General features: G+C 42.0%; 1 protein-coding gene across 2 annotated transcripts in view; it reads left to right on the top strand.

Annotated features, from left to right (window-relative positions):
• BARD1 (BRCA1 associated RING domain 1) overlaps positions 1–19896 on the top strand; it is a 132016-nt gene that overhangs the window by 45397 nt on the left and 66723 nt on the right. The window contains exons 2-5 of one of the 2 annotated variants that reach the window (XM_033947001.1): positions 727–853; positions 5349–6373; positions 16510–16590; positions 19117–19289. In XM_033947001.1, the coding sequence (XP_033802892.1) occupies positions 5429–6373; positions 16510–16590; positions 19117–19289 (1199 nt within the window). In that variant the 5' untranslated portion in view covers positions 727–853; positions 5349–5428. The remainder of the gene's footprint in view (positions 1–726; positions 854–5348; positions 6374–16509; positions 16591–19116; positions 19290–19896) is intronic. The other variant, XM_033947000.1, reaches the window with a different exon arrangement.

The following is a 19896-nucleotide window of genomic DNA, read 5'->3' on the forward strand; positions in this document are numbered from 1 at the left end:
GTTTTGGGGACTTCATAAAAGAAAAGTGTATAAGCTATTATTTAGATTGACTTAGAGAAATGTACTGCTTATTCCTGGATAAGCGGCATAAAATCTTTTACACTTTGGGATCTTGCCTGGTATTTAGGATGTGAGTTAGCCACTGTTAGAAACAAGACACTGGGCTGGATGGACCTTTTGGTTTGTACCAATATGGCAACTTTTATGTTCTTAAGTTATATTAAGTTCTTAAGCAATCAAACGGCTGGACATGTTGAAAACAACCATGGGGTGAAGTTAGAGGATCTTATCAGACTAGCACAAAGCCAATTTCTTGTTAGATTTGTAATTCATCAAGTCACTAGGACTCAAACACAAGTCGATGGCACCTAACAACAAAGTTATGTAAATAAATAGAAAGCTCTCCAGATATTGCTTTTTAAAAAAATCTATTTCTGTAAAGGTATGTAGTGTTTTGCTTGCCCGATTAATTTTAGGTACCTAGAGACTTTGTTCACCTTTCCCCGGTGAATTTAGTTTAAAGTTCTTCATTGGTGTATCTGGTCTGCAGTAGAAGTCACTGCATCTCCTCTTTGATAGATAGACATTATCTGTGCTCAATAGCTCATAAAAAAAAACCATCCTGTGGTATAGGAAGCTAAAACGATTTTCATGAGACTATCGATGCAACCATGCTTTTATACTTCAAGAAGCAATCATCTCTGATTTGGCCTTTTCCCTCGACAGGAAGGATCTTTGAGAACACCATCTGCACATTTCTCTGCTTCAGTCTCTCTACCAGAGCCATGAAGTCATTTTTGATATGTTCTTTGGAATGACTAGCAGTATTCCAGTATCATTTGTGTCAACATAGGTGAGCAATGTAGCATAATTATCAGTAATCTTGAAATGTCTAGACAAGCTTTCTGTAATGTCTCAAATCTTGACTCCAAGCTAACAGCATGTCTGGTTGACAGATGGGTGCCTCTGTATCTCTCAGACAGAAATCACTATCACAACCCTTCGCTTCCTAGTGATTATTAGTTCAGCAACTTTGACATTTTTGTGCTTTGTATCCTGTTCTTGGGCTTTTTTGACATCTTCCACTCCCAGAGCCACATATTGGCTCTTTAGTTTGAGGGAAGGTACAGAAGGAGGTCTTAACTTGTTTCCATTTACCCCCGCCCCCCGCCACTACCGCAGCCATGCAGCCGACCCCACTGACCCTCCCATCCGACCCTCCCACCGCTAGACGGCCGACAAACCTCCCAGCTCCAGCAGCCTTCTACTGCCCTAATTTCCTCTGCTGTGTCTCTGATGATGTCATCAGGGACACGGCAGAGGAAATCAGAGCACTAGGAGGAAAAGCAGCATGTTTACTGTGCCTCGCAAGCTGCTGGAGCCGGGAGGTTTGTGTTTGTCTCGCGGTGGGAGGTTCGGCTGGGAGGGTCAACGGGGGTTTCGGGTGTGCCGGGTAGGGTCAGCGCCGGGGGGAGGGAGGGGGAGTCGCAGCGTGTTACCTGCCGACGGTCGTATTTCCTAGAATAGAACCCTAAGCGCACATGCGTACTCTTACCTGCCACTGACATACAGATCAGGGAATACGCAGGTAAGAGTGCGCATGCGCGTTTAGCGTTTTATTATAGTAGATTTAGGAACTGTTCCACAGATTTAAGAGACATCTGCTGAAATGCCTCATAATTGCACCCTACCACCCTAGGCCTATCTCAATTTTTGTGGGGCCTAAATCAAGTTTCAAGTTTTATTTTAGTTTGATGAATCGCTTATTTAGTTTTACTAAGCGAGATACAACATTAATAAAGTTATGACTGAGGTCTTAACTTTGCAGGGTCTGGTGTTGTGTCCATCTGTCATCTTTTAGTACAGCATCTCTTTTCTTTTTGCTGGAAATTCCCACTGGATCCAGAAGCATTTCAGAGTTGAATATCTTTGTCACATCTAGACTGATCTGAGGGATGCTAAGAAAGGAAAAATTATGTCTGATCTGATCATTTTCTTTCCTTTAGTCCCAACAGATCAATCCAGAGACCCACCCTCTTTCTGTTCAAACAAAATTGTTATAGCTCTTCATCGAGACTTCTCTATGTAGGGTCATATTTCCAGTTCTTCTGTTTCCAGTTTATGAAAAATTTGTTTCTCTGTTATTTCTCAAGACTTTTCATAGAGGAAGAAGTTATTCTGCACTATATGTTCAGTACTTTATTATAAAAATAGTAAATTGGAGCAGCTGCGCACCGTTTTATATGACTGAGCTCAAAGTTAGTTCATTTTATCTTCATCTGCTAGTGGGAGGCTTAACCCGCAAGTTGTGGATTGATCTGTTTGATCTAATGGAAAGATCAGATAAGGCATTACTTTTCCATTGGCTTTATTGCAATCCTTCCATTATTTATTTCATACTTAACTGTTTGCATTTGCTTAAAAATAAAGTTGCACCATTTCTTCTATGGAAAGAGATATGACAACATAAAGCCCCTCAGATCATGTCTGCACTGTAGTAGATGATGGTTCAAGTTGAAGCTCTTGTGTTTAATCCAGGCTCTGACAATTTATTTTAAATTTAGGAACTGTTCCACAAATTTAAGAGACATCTGCTGAAATGCCTCATAATGGCACCTACCACCCTAGACCTATCTCAATTTTTGTGGGGCCTAAATCAAGTTTCAAGTTTTATTTTAGTTTGATGAATCACTTATTTAGTTTTACTAAGCGAGATACAACATTAATAAAAAATATAAGCATATATTTAGACATACCAATATTGATGAGGAAATGTTGTCCCAAACGAAATAAATGATAAATTACTGTAAGCCAGGTCTCAACAAATCCTGGGAATCAGGTTGCCATTGTTTCTAGAAATTGTACCCTGGCATCTTGGATTTTATGCTGGGTAAAGGCTGAGGGGGTATATGAAAGAGACTGGGTGAAGGTTGGGTGGTGGGATATATGCGACACTGGGTGAAGGCTGAGGGGAGATATGAGAGAGAGAAAACTAGGTGAAGGCTTGGGGGGGGGGAGGTATTTGTATGAAAGAGAAAGAGACTAGGTGAAGTCTGGGGGTGGGGGCTGAGAGACATAGGAGTCAGCTTTGTGGATGCTAAAGCACCTCCAATTTTGACCAAACTCTTGACTGTGTTCAGGAAGAGATACTTTCCATTGGGTTTAGCACCCCCAAACATTTTGAAAGTTGGCTTCTATGCTGAGAGAAACTGGATGGAGGTTTGGTAAGAGATTATGAAAGAAAAAAGAGAGACTGGTAGCTTTGGAGGGTTTGGGTTGTTATTAGAAAGAGAAAGGTTAGGTGATGGCTGGAGGATGGTATACGAGAGAGAGACTGGGTGAAGCTTGGGGGATGTGAGAATATAGACTGGTAAGGACCCAGGCCATGGTGATATATGAAACAAAGATGCAATTACTACTTTGCTTTAAGTATCAAGAAGGTTACCGTATTTCCCCATATAAAGGCCGCAGCCTTTACATGGGTTTTACAAACCCGTTTATGGGGCACGGCCTAGTTATATGGGGCGGCCTATGCAGCGATTGTAAATTATCCCTCCCACCCCGGTACCTTTTTTGGAGCTCCCCTGGACTGCGGATGGCGAATCTCCAGTGGTGCAGGGCAGCCACAATCTCTTTGGCATCCGCTTGACTGAGTGGCTGACGTCAGCCATTCAGCGGGCAGTGTGGGGGCAGGTCGGATGCCGAAGAGATTGCGACTGCACTGTATCGCTGGAGATTCACCGTCCAGGGGGCTCCAAAAAAGGTACCGGGGGTAGGGGGAAGATTTTAAAAGGCAGGGAAGGTATCGGAAAAGAAGCCGCAGCTAATTCCGTGGGACGGCTTATCTTCCGGTTTTTAAACATAGGCCATCCTTTTCTGCGGCCTATACATGGATGCGACCTATGCAGAGGGGTGGCCTATATGCAGGGAAATACGGTATATAATACAGCTGACACCATGCTTCAGGAAGGGAAACTGCTGGCATCCAGTGATGTGCAGTGGTAACTTAGGAGACTGTTCTACTAAACTTTCTCTTGTTATAGACTTAGAATGGGAAAAGAGCTTAGTACTAGAGCTGCACCTGATAGCATATTTTACTATTTGGACAAATGTGAATAATGAAAAATATTCAGCCAAATATAGATATCAAATATGAATAATGGTCAGTGAATTTAACATAGCAAATAATAACAGAAGCAACATGAAATCAGAGATCCAAGTGTTAATTTCAGTAGGATTTACAACAATAGAGCCCCAGATTATTCGTATTCAAATTTAAATCATTATAAATACGAATAATAAATTCATGGCCGAATCAAATCAAATACAAAAAGCCCTACCTGGTACATCAGTTTCTAAAGCTGCTGCTAATCTTGGTAGTAATTTCCCCTATGCCCACCTCCCACCCCCACACCCTTCACCACTACTTAAACTACACTGGGGACAATCTTGGTGGTATGGTGGAGAAGAAACAAGAGACTTCTGTTGGTTACTAGATTCACTCAAATTTGTTGAGGTCTGTATGTTTCTATTTTTTTAAATTAAGGTGTACCGGGGTTGGGGTGGGGGGAGAAAAAGGAAATAGGAAGAATTAGGATGGAAGAGAGGAAGGGAGAGATGATTGGCAAATCAGGTAGCACTAGTCTCAGGGGTCAGTCTTAGGTAGGGCTTATATTAGGAGCATCTTTAAAAATCATGCTAGGGCTTATTTAGGTCTTATTTTCGAGGAAACATGACAGCACTCTTAATAATAATATTGGTTCTGGTGCAAAATAAATTGTATATTTGATACTTTTTGTTAGACAAATTTGAGAAGTATTGAAAGATTCACCAGTGCCTTCAAGACTGCATAGGTGTCTCCCCCCACCCCCACCCTCCCCTTTCTTATATCATTTTCTGTATGAGAACATTTTTTAGTTTTAGAAGCTGTTTATTTGATCTTTTGTAGTGGTAGTTTTTAAAGAAATAGCTATTAGGTGCTATTGACTTGCGTTCGAGTCCTAACAACTTGATGAATTACAGATTTAAAATAAAATCGGTTTTATGCTAGTCCGGAGAGATCCTCCAGCATCATCCCCATGGTTGTTTTCAATGTGTCCAGCCATCTGGTTGCAAGTCACCTGCTTCACCCAGTTCCTTCGATCTTCCCAAACATGATGTCTTCCTTCAATGATCTTTCTAGCTATCTAGAAGTAGTAGTTACATTTTTCTTTCTTTTTTTTTTTTTTTGGGGGGGGGTGTTGGAGGCCAGATTGCGGATACGGGGGTGTTGGAGACCAGATTGTGGATACTATTGGACTATTGGGTATATATCTAATAATGTACTTTGTCTTTTTCTACTCATGCAGAAAGAACTGATTTTGCAAAAAATCTATGCCTGAAAGACAATCCTGTTAAGGAAGCAGAAATCAAGAAGAAGCAGATAAAGATGTGGTTCAGTCCTCGCAGTAAGAGAGTCCGATACATTCTGGATAAAGAGCAAAAGCAGCAGCAGAAGCCAGTGGTCATTGATGGAACATCAGTTCAAGCATCATTTAATATGTATGATTTCTTGCCTTCTCCACCATGTGATCAGCCACCAAAGAAGGTAAAGAAATCAAGATGCAAAAAAGTGAACAAGAAGAACCTAGAAGACATTAACCTGGAATGGGGTTTTGGGAAGGAAGAGCAAAAACAGGACAGTGAAAGAAATGTGCAGATCAAAGAAGAACATCTAAAAGAGCCCCATGTTGAAAAAGTGGTTTCATTTTGCAGTCAGTCTTTGGTCCTCTGCAGCCCAGAATTAAATAGCATTGGGAAGACAGTGTTAGATACTGGGCCTGATTTTGAATCCAGCTTGATTCAGAATGAAAATCAATGCCACTTGACCTTAGGAACCAAAACTTTGCAAAACAGTGAACCAACATATGCTATGGAAACATTTGGTAATAACAGTTTTGTTTCAGAGAAACCACTGGGCTCAGAAATAAGCATTACTCCTGTGAAATGTAAAAGGCAGCAGTTACGCTGTCTCAGTGCTACTTTCCCCGTCTCTAAACGCCAAAAAAGAGGTAAGCTAAATGCCAGTGGCCACGTTTGTGTTCATGAAGAAAAAAAATCTGAAAGCACTGAGCCTGAAACCATAACACAGAGTTTGTCATCAGTATCTTCGGGTCCAGTCATTTCTCCTTTTCCCAAAAGAAATACTATAAAGGCTGTTAAAACAATGGACAGTCCTACTATTACCAAGTCTTCTAGCACTTCGCTACCTAATATTCCTGATGGAATAAAGGTTGGGCATTGGAGCCCTTTAGGCATGCAGGTATCCCCAAGCAGACATTCAAACAAGAGAAACCACAAAGGAGAAACACTGTTGCATGTTGCATCTATAAAGGTAGGATGGTTTATGATATTTTAATTTTTTCTATGACCCAGGAGTAACTAATGTAAAGTACTGTATATTTCAGTAGGAAGAAGTTTGCATATGGAATAGGGATGTACAGTTCTGTGTATATGGCTAGACATCCCTGATCAAACTGTGTTTCACCAAAGGGAATAGAAGCTGACACTATCTCTGCATGATACAAAGTTAATATAATATAATTCCAGTGTTCTCCCCAGAAATTTTTTCCAGCCGGGTGGCATGAAAAAGTAGCCGGGTGGGGCGGGATGGGGAAATTTGGTGTTGTGGAAAATTAACCCCCTCTTTTACTAAGGTGCGCTAGCATTTTTAGCACGCGCAAACCCCTGCGCTACGTGGGAAAACTAGTGCCAACTCAATGCTGGCGTTAGCATCTAGCGCGCATGGCAATTCCTCCGCGCGCTAAGCGCACACTAAAACCACTATCGGAACTTAGTAAAAGGAGCCCTAAATGTATACTATTTTTATTAGTTAATTATTATTATTATTTTCCAATGCTCAATATGACTTCCTTTTTTAAGGTTTGACACTTGTGCCAGAATATTTTTACTAAATTTAAGAAGTATTTGCCCTCTTTCAAATGGTATAGAGGTCTAAAAAAGGGAAAGGCATTAATGAAGTCATTAGGTTCAATCTAGCCATTTATTTCTGCATGAATTTAAACAACTAAAAAAAAAGATAAATATAGCTCATCCAGTCATACAAGAAATGACTGTACAGCAGGGGTGCCCACACTTTTTGGGCTTGCGAGCTACTTTAAAAATGATCAAGTCAAAATGATCTACCAACAATAACATTAAAAAAAAACCACAAAGCACACTGTACGCAGAGAAAATGTTAATTATCATTTATATTCCGCGGGTTTTCAAAGAGGTCAAGGCAGATGATTCTATGCAATGTCACCTCAGGAACAACTATACAAAAATAGACAAATATACCCCCTCCCTTTTTACTAAATTGTAATACTGGTTTTTAGAGCAGGGAGATGCACTGAATGCCCTGCGCTGCTCTCGATGCTCATAGGCTCCCTGCGCTAAAAACCGCTATTGCGGTTTAGTAAAAGGGGGCCATAGTGCAAAATATAGACAGCAGATATAAATTCTTAAAACAGACATATTTTGATCACTAAACTGAAAATAAAATCATTTTTCCTACCTTTTTGTCTGGTGATTTCATGAGTCTCTGTTTGCACTTCCTTCTTCTGACTATAAATCCAATATTTTTTTCTTTCTGCCCCTCCCCTTTTCTTTCTGTCTCTCTTTCTTTCTCTCACCCCCTGCCCCCCCCCAAGCCATCGCGCCAATTTCTCCATTTCCCCGATTCTTTCCCTACCCCCTAAGCCACCATGCCAATTTCTCCCTGCTTCCACGAGCCAGACCAGGAATGTACAAGCGCTGGACTCACAAGACTTCACCTCTGATGTCAATTCTTACGTCGTAGAGGAGGAGCCAGGCAGCGATTGGCTGGCCCAGAACTTCCTCTCTGATGTCAGAATTGACTTCAGAGGTGAAGTCTTATGAGTCCGGCGCTTGTACACGCCTGGCCTGGCTCAGGGAGGCAAGAAGAAAAAGATTGCCAAGGCAACGCGATCGACTCACATTACCTTTGTGATCTACTGGTCGATCGCGCTCGACCATTTGGGCACCCCTGCTGTTATAGTATGGTATCCTGTCCTGACCTGAGGAAAGGGGTTTAGTCCCCAAAAAACTGCCTTATTTCCATTTCCTATTTATAAACTTTAATCAATAGATACAATACTACTTGATTCTACGTAAAGCAACAAAAATTTTTTTTCTACCTTTTGTCGTTTCTGCTTTAATCATCTTGTCTTCACTCTTCTTTCTAGCCAGCATCTGTCCGCTCTGTCTTCCATGCAGCATCAGCCCCTTCCATCCACTGTCCGCCCTCTCCCCGTTCCATATGGCATCTTCCCTCTTTTTATGCTCCTTCAATAAACTGTCTATCCTGTGCCCCTTCTCTTCTCCTTTGTACATGATTGATTTTAGCTCTGCCACCTCTTCATTTTTCTCTCTCTGTCAACACCCCGTCCCCTATGCTCTGGGAACTCTCTCTTCTCCTTTCTTTCCTTCGCACCCCACAGTCTGGTATCTTCCCTTCCCTGATTCTCTGGCATCTCACTTCTTTCCTTTTCTTCCATCTCTTCCTCTCCCTCCATACTCTGACATCTTCTTCTTCCTTTTCCCTTGGTTTGGCATACTTTCCTCCTTCCCTCCAATCCCTGGCATCTCGTTTCATTCCCTCCCTCATCTTCTTTCTCTCTCCAGTTGGGTGCAGCAAGTCTCTCCCCCTCTGCTCCCTTTCCTCCTTCTGTCACCCAAGGCCTGGCGTCATGAACTTCTTCAGGCAGCAGCATTCACAATTCGCTGCTGTTGCCAGCTTCGGGCCTTCTTCTCTGTCGGGTCCTGCCTTCATAGAAACAGAAGTAGGCAGGACCCGGCAGAGAGGAAGGCCTGAAGCTGGCAACAGCAGTGAATTGTAAATGCTGTTGCTAGCCGAAGAAGTTCATGATGCCAGGCCGAGTACCCGGGGCAGACTGCTACTCTCCCCCCCATGACCTTCCTATCTCTTGCTCCCTCCCATCACGAGACTCTAAACAGCACTGCTCTACTCTAAGCAGGCTGCTTCAGGGCTTTCTCCTGCCATGATTCCCTCTGATGAGGGAAGGAGGGAGAGATAGGAGGGTCAGATCGGGTTGGGGGGGGTGCCCGGGATGATGATGAGGCTGCTGCTGCCAGTGAATCCAGCAAGGGTGAGGCCCCAAAGCACAGCACTGGCGGGACCCTCCTGGCCATTTCAGGCCCTAGGCCTGTGCCTACTGGGCCTATCCTTTAATCCGGCCCTGCTTCCCCTCCCCCATATGCCCTGACATCTCTCTCTTCCATTCCATGGTATGGTATCTCCTTTCCCTCCCTCCCATGGTCTTTGCATCTCTTTCCTCCTTTTCCTGATCTTCCTTCTCCCTCCTTCCCTCTCTCTCCCCAATTGGGTGCAGCAGCATTTCTCTTCCCCTCCCCCCATTAGGTACAGCAGTATCATCAGCATTTCTCTTTCCTCCCCCCAATTTGGTACAGCAGAAGCAGCATTTCTCTTCACCCTCCCCCCTAATTGTGTGCAGCAGCATGACTCTTCCCCCTCCCCCTATTGGGTACAGCAGCAGCATCATCAGCATTTCTCTTAACCCCCCCCCCCCACAATTGGGTACAGCAGAAGCACCAGCATTTCTCTTCCCCCCTCCCCCTCTAATTGGGTACAGCAGCATTTCTGCTCCCATTCAACCCCCCCCCCCCGTCTCACACACCCGGCAGATTCGCTACAGACAAAGGCAAGTTGCAAGTTTCCCTTCGTCGCTGACCTATCTCTCAAAGGTTAGCGACAGAGGGAAGCTTACAACTTGCTGCTCTTGCTTACTTCGGGTCTTCCTCGTTGCCGGGTCCTGCCTTCGCGGAAACAGAAAGTAGGCAGGACCCGGAAGCGAGAAAGACCTGAAGTAAGCAAGAGCAAGTAAGCTTCCCTCCGTGGCGGGCCTATCTCCCACATGCTCCGGTGCTCTAATGGTCCGTGCCGGCTTCTCTTCTCTACCCCCCCCCCCCCCCCGATGTAACTTCCGGTTTCGGAGGGAAGCCGGGTTCGAGTCGCTTGCTGGGTTTTGTTTATTTTAAAGTCCGGCGGGAGTCTTTCGGCGGCTCTTCAGGCTGCGCGTTAAGCAGTGGTGGCAGCAGGATTCGGCAGATGACAGCCGGGCGGTAATCTAAATTTGCTGGGCGGAGCGCCCAGCTGAAAAGCGCTGGGGAGAACACTGTAATTCTGTAAATTTTAAAATATAATTACTGTTTATTTGCTGATTTTTAACAGATTGAAAATAATGGTAGGTGCAAAAGTGTGGTGCGGTGGTTGCAGCTGCGGCCTTGACGCCCTGGGGTTGTGGGTTTGGGCCCCGCACTGCTCCTTGTAACCCTGGGCAAGTCACTCAGTCCTCCATAGCCCCAGTTAAATTAGATAGATTGTGAGCCCACCAGGACAGAAAGGGAAAATACTTGAGTACCTGATTGTAAAACCACTTAGATAACCTTGATAGGTGGTATATAAAAACTTAATAAATATAAAATTTGAAACTTTTCATTAAGGTAGTTAAGTCTCAAAAATTTTATTAACTTATTAGGCCTTCGGTTAGTCAGATGAAGACAATTCTATAAGTGTACAAATATTCCAATCCTATAAAATACTTTTGTAAAAATAACCGAAAAAAGTGGGGGGAGGTCAGAATAACTAGTTGATAATTCAGTCTAGTCTCACGCCCTGACCAACCTGGACTTTTAAAGATTATTTTTTATATATATTTCAAAAAAGGTATACAAGAAATCATTTATGACATCCTTGAGCATCAGTTTATGACTTAACCAAACCAATATTTCAGTGCTTCAGTATTCAGTAATGTCTCAGTGTAACTTAAAACTCCAAAGTGCAATAAAATGAGGCCACCATATTTGTTTTATGTAGGAAGAGCCAAGACTTTATTGAATGTGAGTTGGAGCAGTTCATTCCATCCATGACATAGAGAATTTGAAACAAATCATGTCAGGTGAACTAAGCAAATAAGATTTTATAAAGAAATGGGGGAACAGAATAGATATTGATTGAAGAGAAAAGTGGAAAAATGTTCTAAATAGCTTTGATTGTTTCAAATGAACTTTGGAGTTATAAGTTATTGAGAAGCTACTGAAAAGTGAAGTACTAATATATTGGTTTGGTTATGGCGAGACGATGGTTGCATTCTTATGAAAAAGTTATAAAACTGGCTCAAGGAAGTTATAAAGGATTTCAGCTGTCTTTTATACTTATGATGGTCCCAAAAAAAATCTATGGAGTGATCTTAAACATGCAAAGCATTCAAAAAAAAAAACCAAGAATTTGAACTGAACATCATTAATCACGGTTAAAATTTTAATCCCATGATTAATCGCAATTAAAATTTGTAATTGCACAATTGATCAGATGATTTAAATATAAAAGAATTGAAATAAAATTAGCATGGGCCTGGCAGCAGCTCTGAGGGTAGGAGAGTGGGCCTGGCAGCAGCAATGGTGGCTCTTGGTGGGAGGGCAGGGGTCCAGGCAGCAGCTATAGGGGGCTCTCAGTGAGGGGGGAAGTGGTAAGAGAGTTTTAACAGGGGAGAGGGGAGAGAGGGGCCTGGCAGCAGCAGCATCTCTTGAGGGCTTAATTTAGAGCTAAAGGTATTAATGTAGAACCAAATCTTTTCCAGAGAAGAGAAAATGATAAAACTAGAGAGCTTAAATTGAGGTTGCAGGAAGGAAGTCTCAGGAGCAATGTTAGGAAATTTTTTTTCATGGAGAGGATGGTAGATGCCTGGAATGCCCTCCGGAAGGAAGTGGTGGAGAGGAAAACGGTGATGGAATTAAAAAAAAGCGTAGGAAAAACATAAAGGATCTCTAATTAAAAAGCAAAGGATGTAAATTAAAGAACTAAGGCCGGTACTGGACAGACTTGCACGGTCTGTGTCCCATATGTGGTGATTTGGTGTAGAATGGGTTGGGGAGGGCATCAGTGGGAACTCCACTAACTTGGAACATGAGGATGTTACTGGCCAGACTTATGGTAGATATCCTGCAAACAAGGATGGTTGGATAGGCTGGCGAGAGCTTGGATGGCAACTTCAGCATTTGGAACAATATCAGGTGGACTTTTACAGCCTATTTTCCAGAATTATCAAAGAGACAATTTAATTTAATCATTAATTTTTAATGGATATAACCAATGGGCAGACTGGATGGACCATTCAGGCCTTTATCTGCCATCATTTACTATGTTAATATTCTTTGTTGTATTAACCGCTATGACTTGTTGCACAGAAACAGCAATATATCAAGCACTTAATAAACATAAACATTCTGTCTCTGGACTTCTTAACAAACTTTTCCATGCACTAAGCAGAAGTTCTGCGCATGTTCTACAAAGCCAGATCAGCAATTGTAAACCAGAAATAAAGTATGAACGTAGGGGGGCCCCCAGAACATCTCAACCACATATCTGAGCTGCTCGTGATCTCCATTTTTCCAATATATAATAACCCACAAGGGCATACAACCCCATCTGTTTTGCAGTTAGAAAAGTGTTTCTCCTGTGAGGGTGGACAAAAATGTTAATCCTTAGTTTGATATTGCAGACAGGAAGCTACCACATTGGAAATGACCAGAAATTTTGACTATCAAAATTGTATGATTTTGAAAAGTTACTGACGCCGTGGACCTGTGGAATTCATCATTATAGTCCAAGCTAAAACAGATTGCTCCCTCTAAAGAGGTTATGATCAGAAATGAGAACACAATTCTCTGGTTTACATTGCAGTTAAAATATTAGAAATGCTCATTGCATAGGATTAAGCAAATTTAGCGTAATGAAAAACATTACTTAACAACACTTAATGCAGTGTCTTGCAAACTGTGTGCTGTAGCACAGTGATTTGTCTAGAGAGATTCCAGATTTTTAAAATTCCCTTCATAAGAAATAATTCATAAAATAACTATTACACTAGAATAGATGATGTGTACATTGTGTACACAAGAGTTTGTCACTGCCAATGCTGGTGCCTCTCCGCCCTCTGGCATACCTATGTAAATGTTCACCAGTGTGAGCAACATCTTCCACCTGCTACTAGTGCCAGCCTTGGCTCCCTTCTGACATTTCTTCCTGTCACGGGACAGGATATGATATCAGAAGGGAGCCAAGGGTGGTGCGAGCAGCAGGTGGAAGATGCTCGTGCCGATGTACATTACAGAGGTATAATTTCAATTATAATGTGCCACAAAAAACATTTGCTCCGTTTAGTGTGCCAGAGCTAAAAAAAACTTTACAAGACACTGACTTAATGAATATCAATGTGCTATGCAATTAACTTGAGATCCTTGTCCAGGTCTAAAAAATTGGATTGGTTTTAATATCTAGATATATTTCAAGTTATCAAAATGTCATAACGGTTTACAATAGCAATTGTTTGCTTTTGTGGAAAAATGTCTGCTATTGTGGAAAAGACTGCTCAGTTTGTGTCCTTAATATCACAAACATGTCAGGAATTTGCAAGAAATTTTCATATAAATGAGGGTCAGTGTTGGAGGTGTGTGGAAGGAGAAGTGAAAAATGTTTGGGAGGTGTGTGGAAGGAGAAGTGAAAAATGTTTGCAACACTGGCTCTGAAGTTTTGGGGCTGGCTCCTAGATTTATGTAACACAATTTCTGTTCATGGGAAGTAAGTGTTATTTCGTAATTGCTCATGTCTAAAAAAAGTTGAGAAAATATCTGTTGTTTCCATAAAACATTGCTTTTGTGACCAAGATAGTCAAATTCTGCAATTTACCTTTTTAAAATATAAAAACACTAATTTTTCATCTTTTCATTCTTATGAAATCATAAAAAGCAACATATGAATCACAACTAACGTATTTATATTGAGTTTATGCAAAGATGACCACAGAAGATTTAGAAGTGAATAGTTGTTTTTTTTTTAGATTTTGTGATTACCATATTTCCCCAATGATAAGCCACCCTGCGGCGTTACTGAAGTAATTTGGCACACCTCTGTAGGCCTTTGCAACTCTAAATTTACATTATAGTTGAGCGTGAACAATTAAATTGATAATATTTTGCACTTAACAATATCATGCTGCAACGCAAGTCCTATGCTGCAGAATTTAAGTTCCAGGTTGTTTTAGCAAAAGAAAACAGCAGTTGTGCAGCTAGACACCATTTTGAAGTAGATGAGAAACAAGTGGGAAATTGGTGAAAAGATGAAGAAGCTTTGCATGTACTTCCACCACGTAGGCAACAAGGGAAGCAAAATGGCCAAACTTGGAGAAACGACTTAAAGAATGGATTCTCGTGCAGCGTAAGAGCAATCGGATAGTTTTCAACAATAGCAATCAAAATGAAGGCATGAGGAGGTGCGACTGAAATGACAATTGATGACTTCAAAGGGGGGGGGGGGTCATAATTGGTCTATCTATCCGAGCTAGAAGTACTGTGGGACAGAGACTGCCAGAAGAAACTTGATAGTTTTAGAGAGTTTGTCGGCAAGGAAATTGAGACACTGAAACTAACACCGGATGACATCATCAGCATGGACAAGGTCCCAATGTAGATGGACATTCCGTCAACATGTACTGTCGATAAAATTGGTAAAAAGACCATATCAGTAGCTACCACAGGTCATAAGCGGACAAGTTTTACGGTTCTAGCTTGCACGGCAAGTGGCAAAAAGCTGAAGCCATTCATGATTTTTAAGAGGGAAACAATGCCACAAAAATAACTACCCAAGGATATCGAGATCTCAGTGAACAAGAAGGGCTGCATGAATGAAGACGTTATGATGGAATGGGTAGACAAATGCTACAGAATGCGGCCTGGAACTGGATTTTTTAACAAGAAGAAATCCTTGCTAATTTTCGACTCTGCTCCTTGATGGATAGTGTTCAGAAGGCAGTGAACCAGGTTGGTGGTCACATGGCTGTAATACCTGATGGACTTACATGTAAACTGTAGCCACTTGATATTGCTGTTAATCATGCATTTAAGTACCTTGTGAGGATCGAGTGGGAAAAATGGATGACAGATGGTGAGCATACATTCACTCCATCTAGCCGGCAGCGACCTACAGACCTCTATTGTATCACCCCTGAACTGTCTCTTCTCCAAGCTGAAGAGCCCTAGCCGCTTAAGCCTTTCCTCATAGGGAAGGCATCCCAAACCTTTTATCATTTTTGTCGCTGTTCTCTGTACTTTTTCTAATTCCGCTATATCTTTTTTGAAATAAGGCGACCAGAACTGCATGCAGTATTTAAGTTGTGGCCGTACTATAGAGCAATACAAGGGCATTATAACATTTTCATCTTTGTTTTCCATTCCTTTCCTGATAATTCCTAACATTCTATTTGCACTCCAGGATCTTCTTTATCTGTGGTTGGATGAAGACACCAGCTTTGCCTTGGACAGATTAGGGAAGATGTCTTGAAGGTATTTGAAAGCTGCTGACTTCTTATCTAAAGCTCTGACAAATTATTTCATTAGACCCAGTTTGATTTGCAGTGGTGGCATCGGCACCTTCCGGGGGTCTACCAGCGGTTCCCATTTGATGTTGTTTCTCCCCACAGAAAACTTGGTCTGGTGCGCCTTTGTGTCTCTTCTGTCCCAAAGGCAGAGATAGAAAGGGAAACTTGGTAAAACTGCCTTGGAGATCCATTAGGAACACCACCATTTTTAAGTCTCCGATGACCTCCCAGGCATAACCATCATACTTCAAGGCGCCTAGTAAGGTCTTGATGGTGTTCTAATCCTCTTTGAGGTACACTGAGTGAGCCAGTAGGAGAGATGGATACTTGTTCCTGCACAGCTTTGATGCTCCTGGATGAGCTGTTAATAGAGAGATACCACACTTTTGAGTTATAGACGATTCCAGTTGCTTCAAACAAACTGGTCACATTGTGGAAGAAGCAGAACCCATCTTGATGAGTGAAGATGGTGGAAAAAGCTTTGGCTTCCTCTGATCAGTGACTTACACACACTTTCATCCTACAAGTTCCACTGCTTAAGCCTAGACATCAAAAGGGCCCTTAAGTTTACTCAGCTTGGACTCAATCTGGAATTTTCTGCAAAAAGGTGCATTTCAGAATATCAAATACCTGGTCACAAAAGCAAAGTTTGAGGGGAATGATATCCATTTTGTATACTTTTGTGGCATAGGCAATTAAGAGAGAACAATTCTTATCCAGGAACAAAAAATATAATGTTATATAGTGATTTGTCAAGGCCTAATATAGACAATGGTTTGGTGCCTCTGATGTATGCAGTTAATATACTTGGTCAATTCTGAAGCCCAACTATTGTCTTCTAGCTTCAGTTCATGTTCTAGAGTTTTCCACTGCTTTCATGAGACCTGAGATCTAAACAGCTGTGTACTTCTTAAATGTTTGAGCTTTGAAGATATCAGATATTTAAAAAATACATTTTTTTCTTTCATTATATAATTTCCTGGCTTACTTGACTTTCTTTTTTTCTGAACTACTGGGTATTTTTTTCATGTAGGGTGATCTACCAATTGTGGAACAACTCCTTCTCAGTGGTTCAGACCCCAATGTTAAAGACCATGCTGGATGGACACCACTGGTAAGCATTAAATCAAATGTTGGCAATAATCAGTTATTTAGTGGGCTAACTTAGTTTTATCCTATAAAAATATGGTCCCATAAGTCTCCTCTGTTGAGGTAAATAGTATATTTGGGGTTAGGTTAGACATGAGAGAACAAGCACATAGGCTGAGTTTTTAAATCTCAGTATATACTTTTCAATACACGTCTTGCAATCATTTCCATGCAGGTATAAAATATCCATATATTTTACAACTGCAGTGGGTTTGCTGACAAAATTTTGAAAAGGAACTTCTATGAATTTTCCCTTTCTCCAAAGATAAGCAGGACAGTGGGTATCCTTACATCTTGACGGAACCCGATGCGGGCACTACTCAGTGCTTTATAGTTTTATCATAATTGTCCATCATGTCATCTCACATCTGTTGCAATATAGTAGACTGCATTTGATCTCTGGTTCTCTCTTGGCTTTTCATTTAGTAAGGATTTCTGAACTTGTGCCATGCTTGTTGAGATTTCAATACTATTTTACTGCCACTGTCTCTTTTAATAGAATTTTCCATGTATCACTCTTTGTGAAAAATATTTCCTTCCTTTCCATTTAGTTAGATCATTCCATATCAACAGGTTGTATCCCCCCCTACCAGCAGATGGAGGCGAAATTGTTCCAGTGATATCACTGGTATAAGGGCTGGTATAGACTCGTAACTCAGTATTTCTCTACCTCCAGCAGACGATACAGATTGGGCTGGTGTAATAAGATCAGTCAGGATAGGCTGGGCTTCCCAGGCTACAGACTTATGACCTGCAGTCCCTGCTCTTGAGCACCAGAGTTTAGTTGCTGCTTAGGTTCGGGTCTTTACCACAGCAGAGCCAGAAGGTTTTCTTCCTTCCTGCCTTGAGCTTTAGTTCATGGGCCAAAGCTGGCAGAGACTAGCTTGGACAGGTTCCATGGGGACCTTCCCAGAGGAGGGAAGGAGGGGGTGGGATTGCCCCCACTTCAGGACCCATTGTACAGTGCCTATGTTTGTTTTATTGAATTTTATATACTGCCTTTACTATCTAGTAGATCAAAAGCGGTTTACATTTAAAATTATACAAAACAGAAAATGAAAGGAATTCAAGAAAGCATAGGACAGATACATGAGATCTCTTGGGGAGAAGAGGGGGATAGTGGATGCTGTGGATGGGCAGATTAGATGGGCCATTTGACCTTTATCTGTCGTTATGTTTCTGTGTAATACAGGATAGCCTCTCAGTCGAGCAGCATACAATTTATGGTGGTGAATCTGGGCCTTCATTCTTTCATCTTTTGTGAGAATAAAGTTTAGCTCTCCAATGGGAGAAGATGCAGAACCGTTCTTGGGTTGAGTCAGTGACAGGTGATCGAACGAGTAAGAATGGCAGGTGTAATTTTTGACCAGCTTTACACCACGATGTAATGCAAATGTGGCTCCTGTAGGAACTTGCAGCTCAGTAGTGATGCTGGCTCCATCTGGCAGTGCCTACTGTGTGGATCCTAAAGTGCTAGAGGACCTGGATCATTTCTGGATTATGGCCTAGCTCTCAAAAGGTGCTGCCTAAACAGGAGAGGCCATCCAGTGCAAGTGATTTCCATACTATTTAAATGTGATCAAGGATTTGGACAATTTGGTTCAGACCTTAACGTGCCCTGTCTAAGGTGCCCTGTCTTCCTGAAGACTGTGTACATCCCACCCAATGACTCATTGCTGGCACCTCCCTTAGTTCTGGTGGGCCGTGATCACAACTGATCTGTGGGTCCTGGAGGTGATTCGGGACAGTTATGCTCTGGAGTTTTCCCGTTCCTTGCCAGATCACTGCTTCTCCTTGTTGGGCGACATGGATGAAGTGGGCCTTTTGATAGATGCTTCAAGATTGCTAGATCTCAAAGCGGTAGTGCTGGTGCCACCGCAGGAGTGTGACATTGTCCGGTATTTGATTTACTTCGTGGTGCTCAAGAAAGAGGGGACTTTCGGCCTATTTTGGATCTGAAGGCGGTCAACAGGGCTCTGCGAGTTCCATCTTTTCACATGGAGACCCTGAGATCTGTCATTCTGGCGGTTCAGCTATGACCTCTATATATGGTTAGTGCTGGTTGTACAAGTTTGGATGTTGATCACTGTGTTTGTTACAGAGCAGAGAAGAATTGTAGTATCGGGGATTTCCTTGATTCCTTCCTTCCAGTTATGACTTTTATTACAGTGCTACTTGATTGCTTTGTACGAACTGTGAGGGGGGGGAGTCAGGAGAAGATCTCTGGGAAGGAGGTGGAGTTGAAAACATGATTTGACAGTTTTCTGCAACCAACTTGCGAGCTGAAATACAAAACCCTATTGTTTCAGGGCCACTAGACACATCTACAAGAAAGAAGATTACCAAGGTGAGAACCTAATCTTTGTACATGAGTTTTACCCTTTCTGAAATCATCTGTTCTCTCTTGTGGCAAGTATGGTCAAATAACCTCAATAAGTAATAGTGAACACTTACCGCAAATAAGCAACTTTGCTTTCCTTACCCCACCTAGCATGAGGCCTGCAATCTTGGGCATGAAAAGATAGTGAAACTGCTGCTGCAGCACATGGCATTGGTAAACACTGCTGGTTACCAGAACGAGACTCCACTTCACGATGCTGTGAAGAATGGGCATGTAAAAATTGTTAAACTGCTGCTGAGCCATGGAGCCTCACAGGATGCTATGTAAGTATACCGTGAGGCTTAACTAACTAGCTATTGGAATTTATTAACTGCCTTTTCATGAAGAGATTCACCCAAAGTGTTTACATTGACTTTATTTTCCAAACGTAATAGTCTAAGATGATTTAGGAAATACGCAACATATTAAATGGGCACATCTACATCTACCATGTCATCTTAACATGTAGATTCAAACTAACTGACCATCTTGACGTTTTTTAACTGAATATAACTTCTTGAATAAATATGTGTGTATATGAAAAGCTCAGACCCAACAATCAACCTCTAGTGATCAACACGGAGCAGGTTGTTAATGAGACCATCACAGCTGATCACCATCTCATACCACCGCATACAGAAATAGATCTTAAACACTGAATTATCAGCCCGTACTTATCTTAAACGGTGGCAGAGCTGTGACCCGTCCCACAACTGCTCCGGTCCTGTAACAGTGTGACCAAATTTTTAACGCTATCTCATATTTCCCTCGACTCCTCCCTCATTAACGGTTCATAGACAACAACGTGGAAGACAAAGGCGCGCGCCGAAGAAAATTACTGTTTTTAGGGGCTCCAACGGGGGTTTTTGTTGGGGAGCACCCCCAGTTTAC

This window comes from Geotrypetes seraphini, chromosome 5 (genome assembly GCF_902459505.1).
Source record: "Geotrypetes seraphini chromosome 5, aGeoSer1.1, whole genome shotgun sequence".
Taxonomy (NCBI): domain Eukaryota; kingdom Metazoa; phylum Chordata; class Amphibia; order Gymnophiona; family Dermophiidae; genus Geotrypetes; species Geotrypetes seraphini.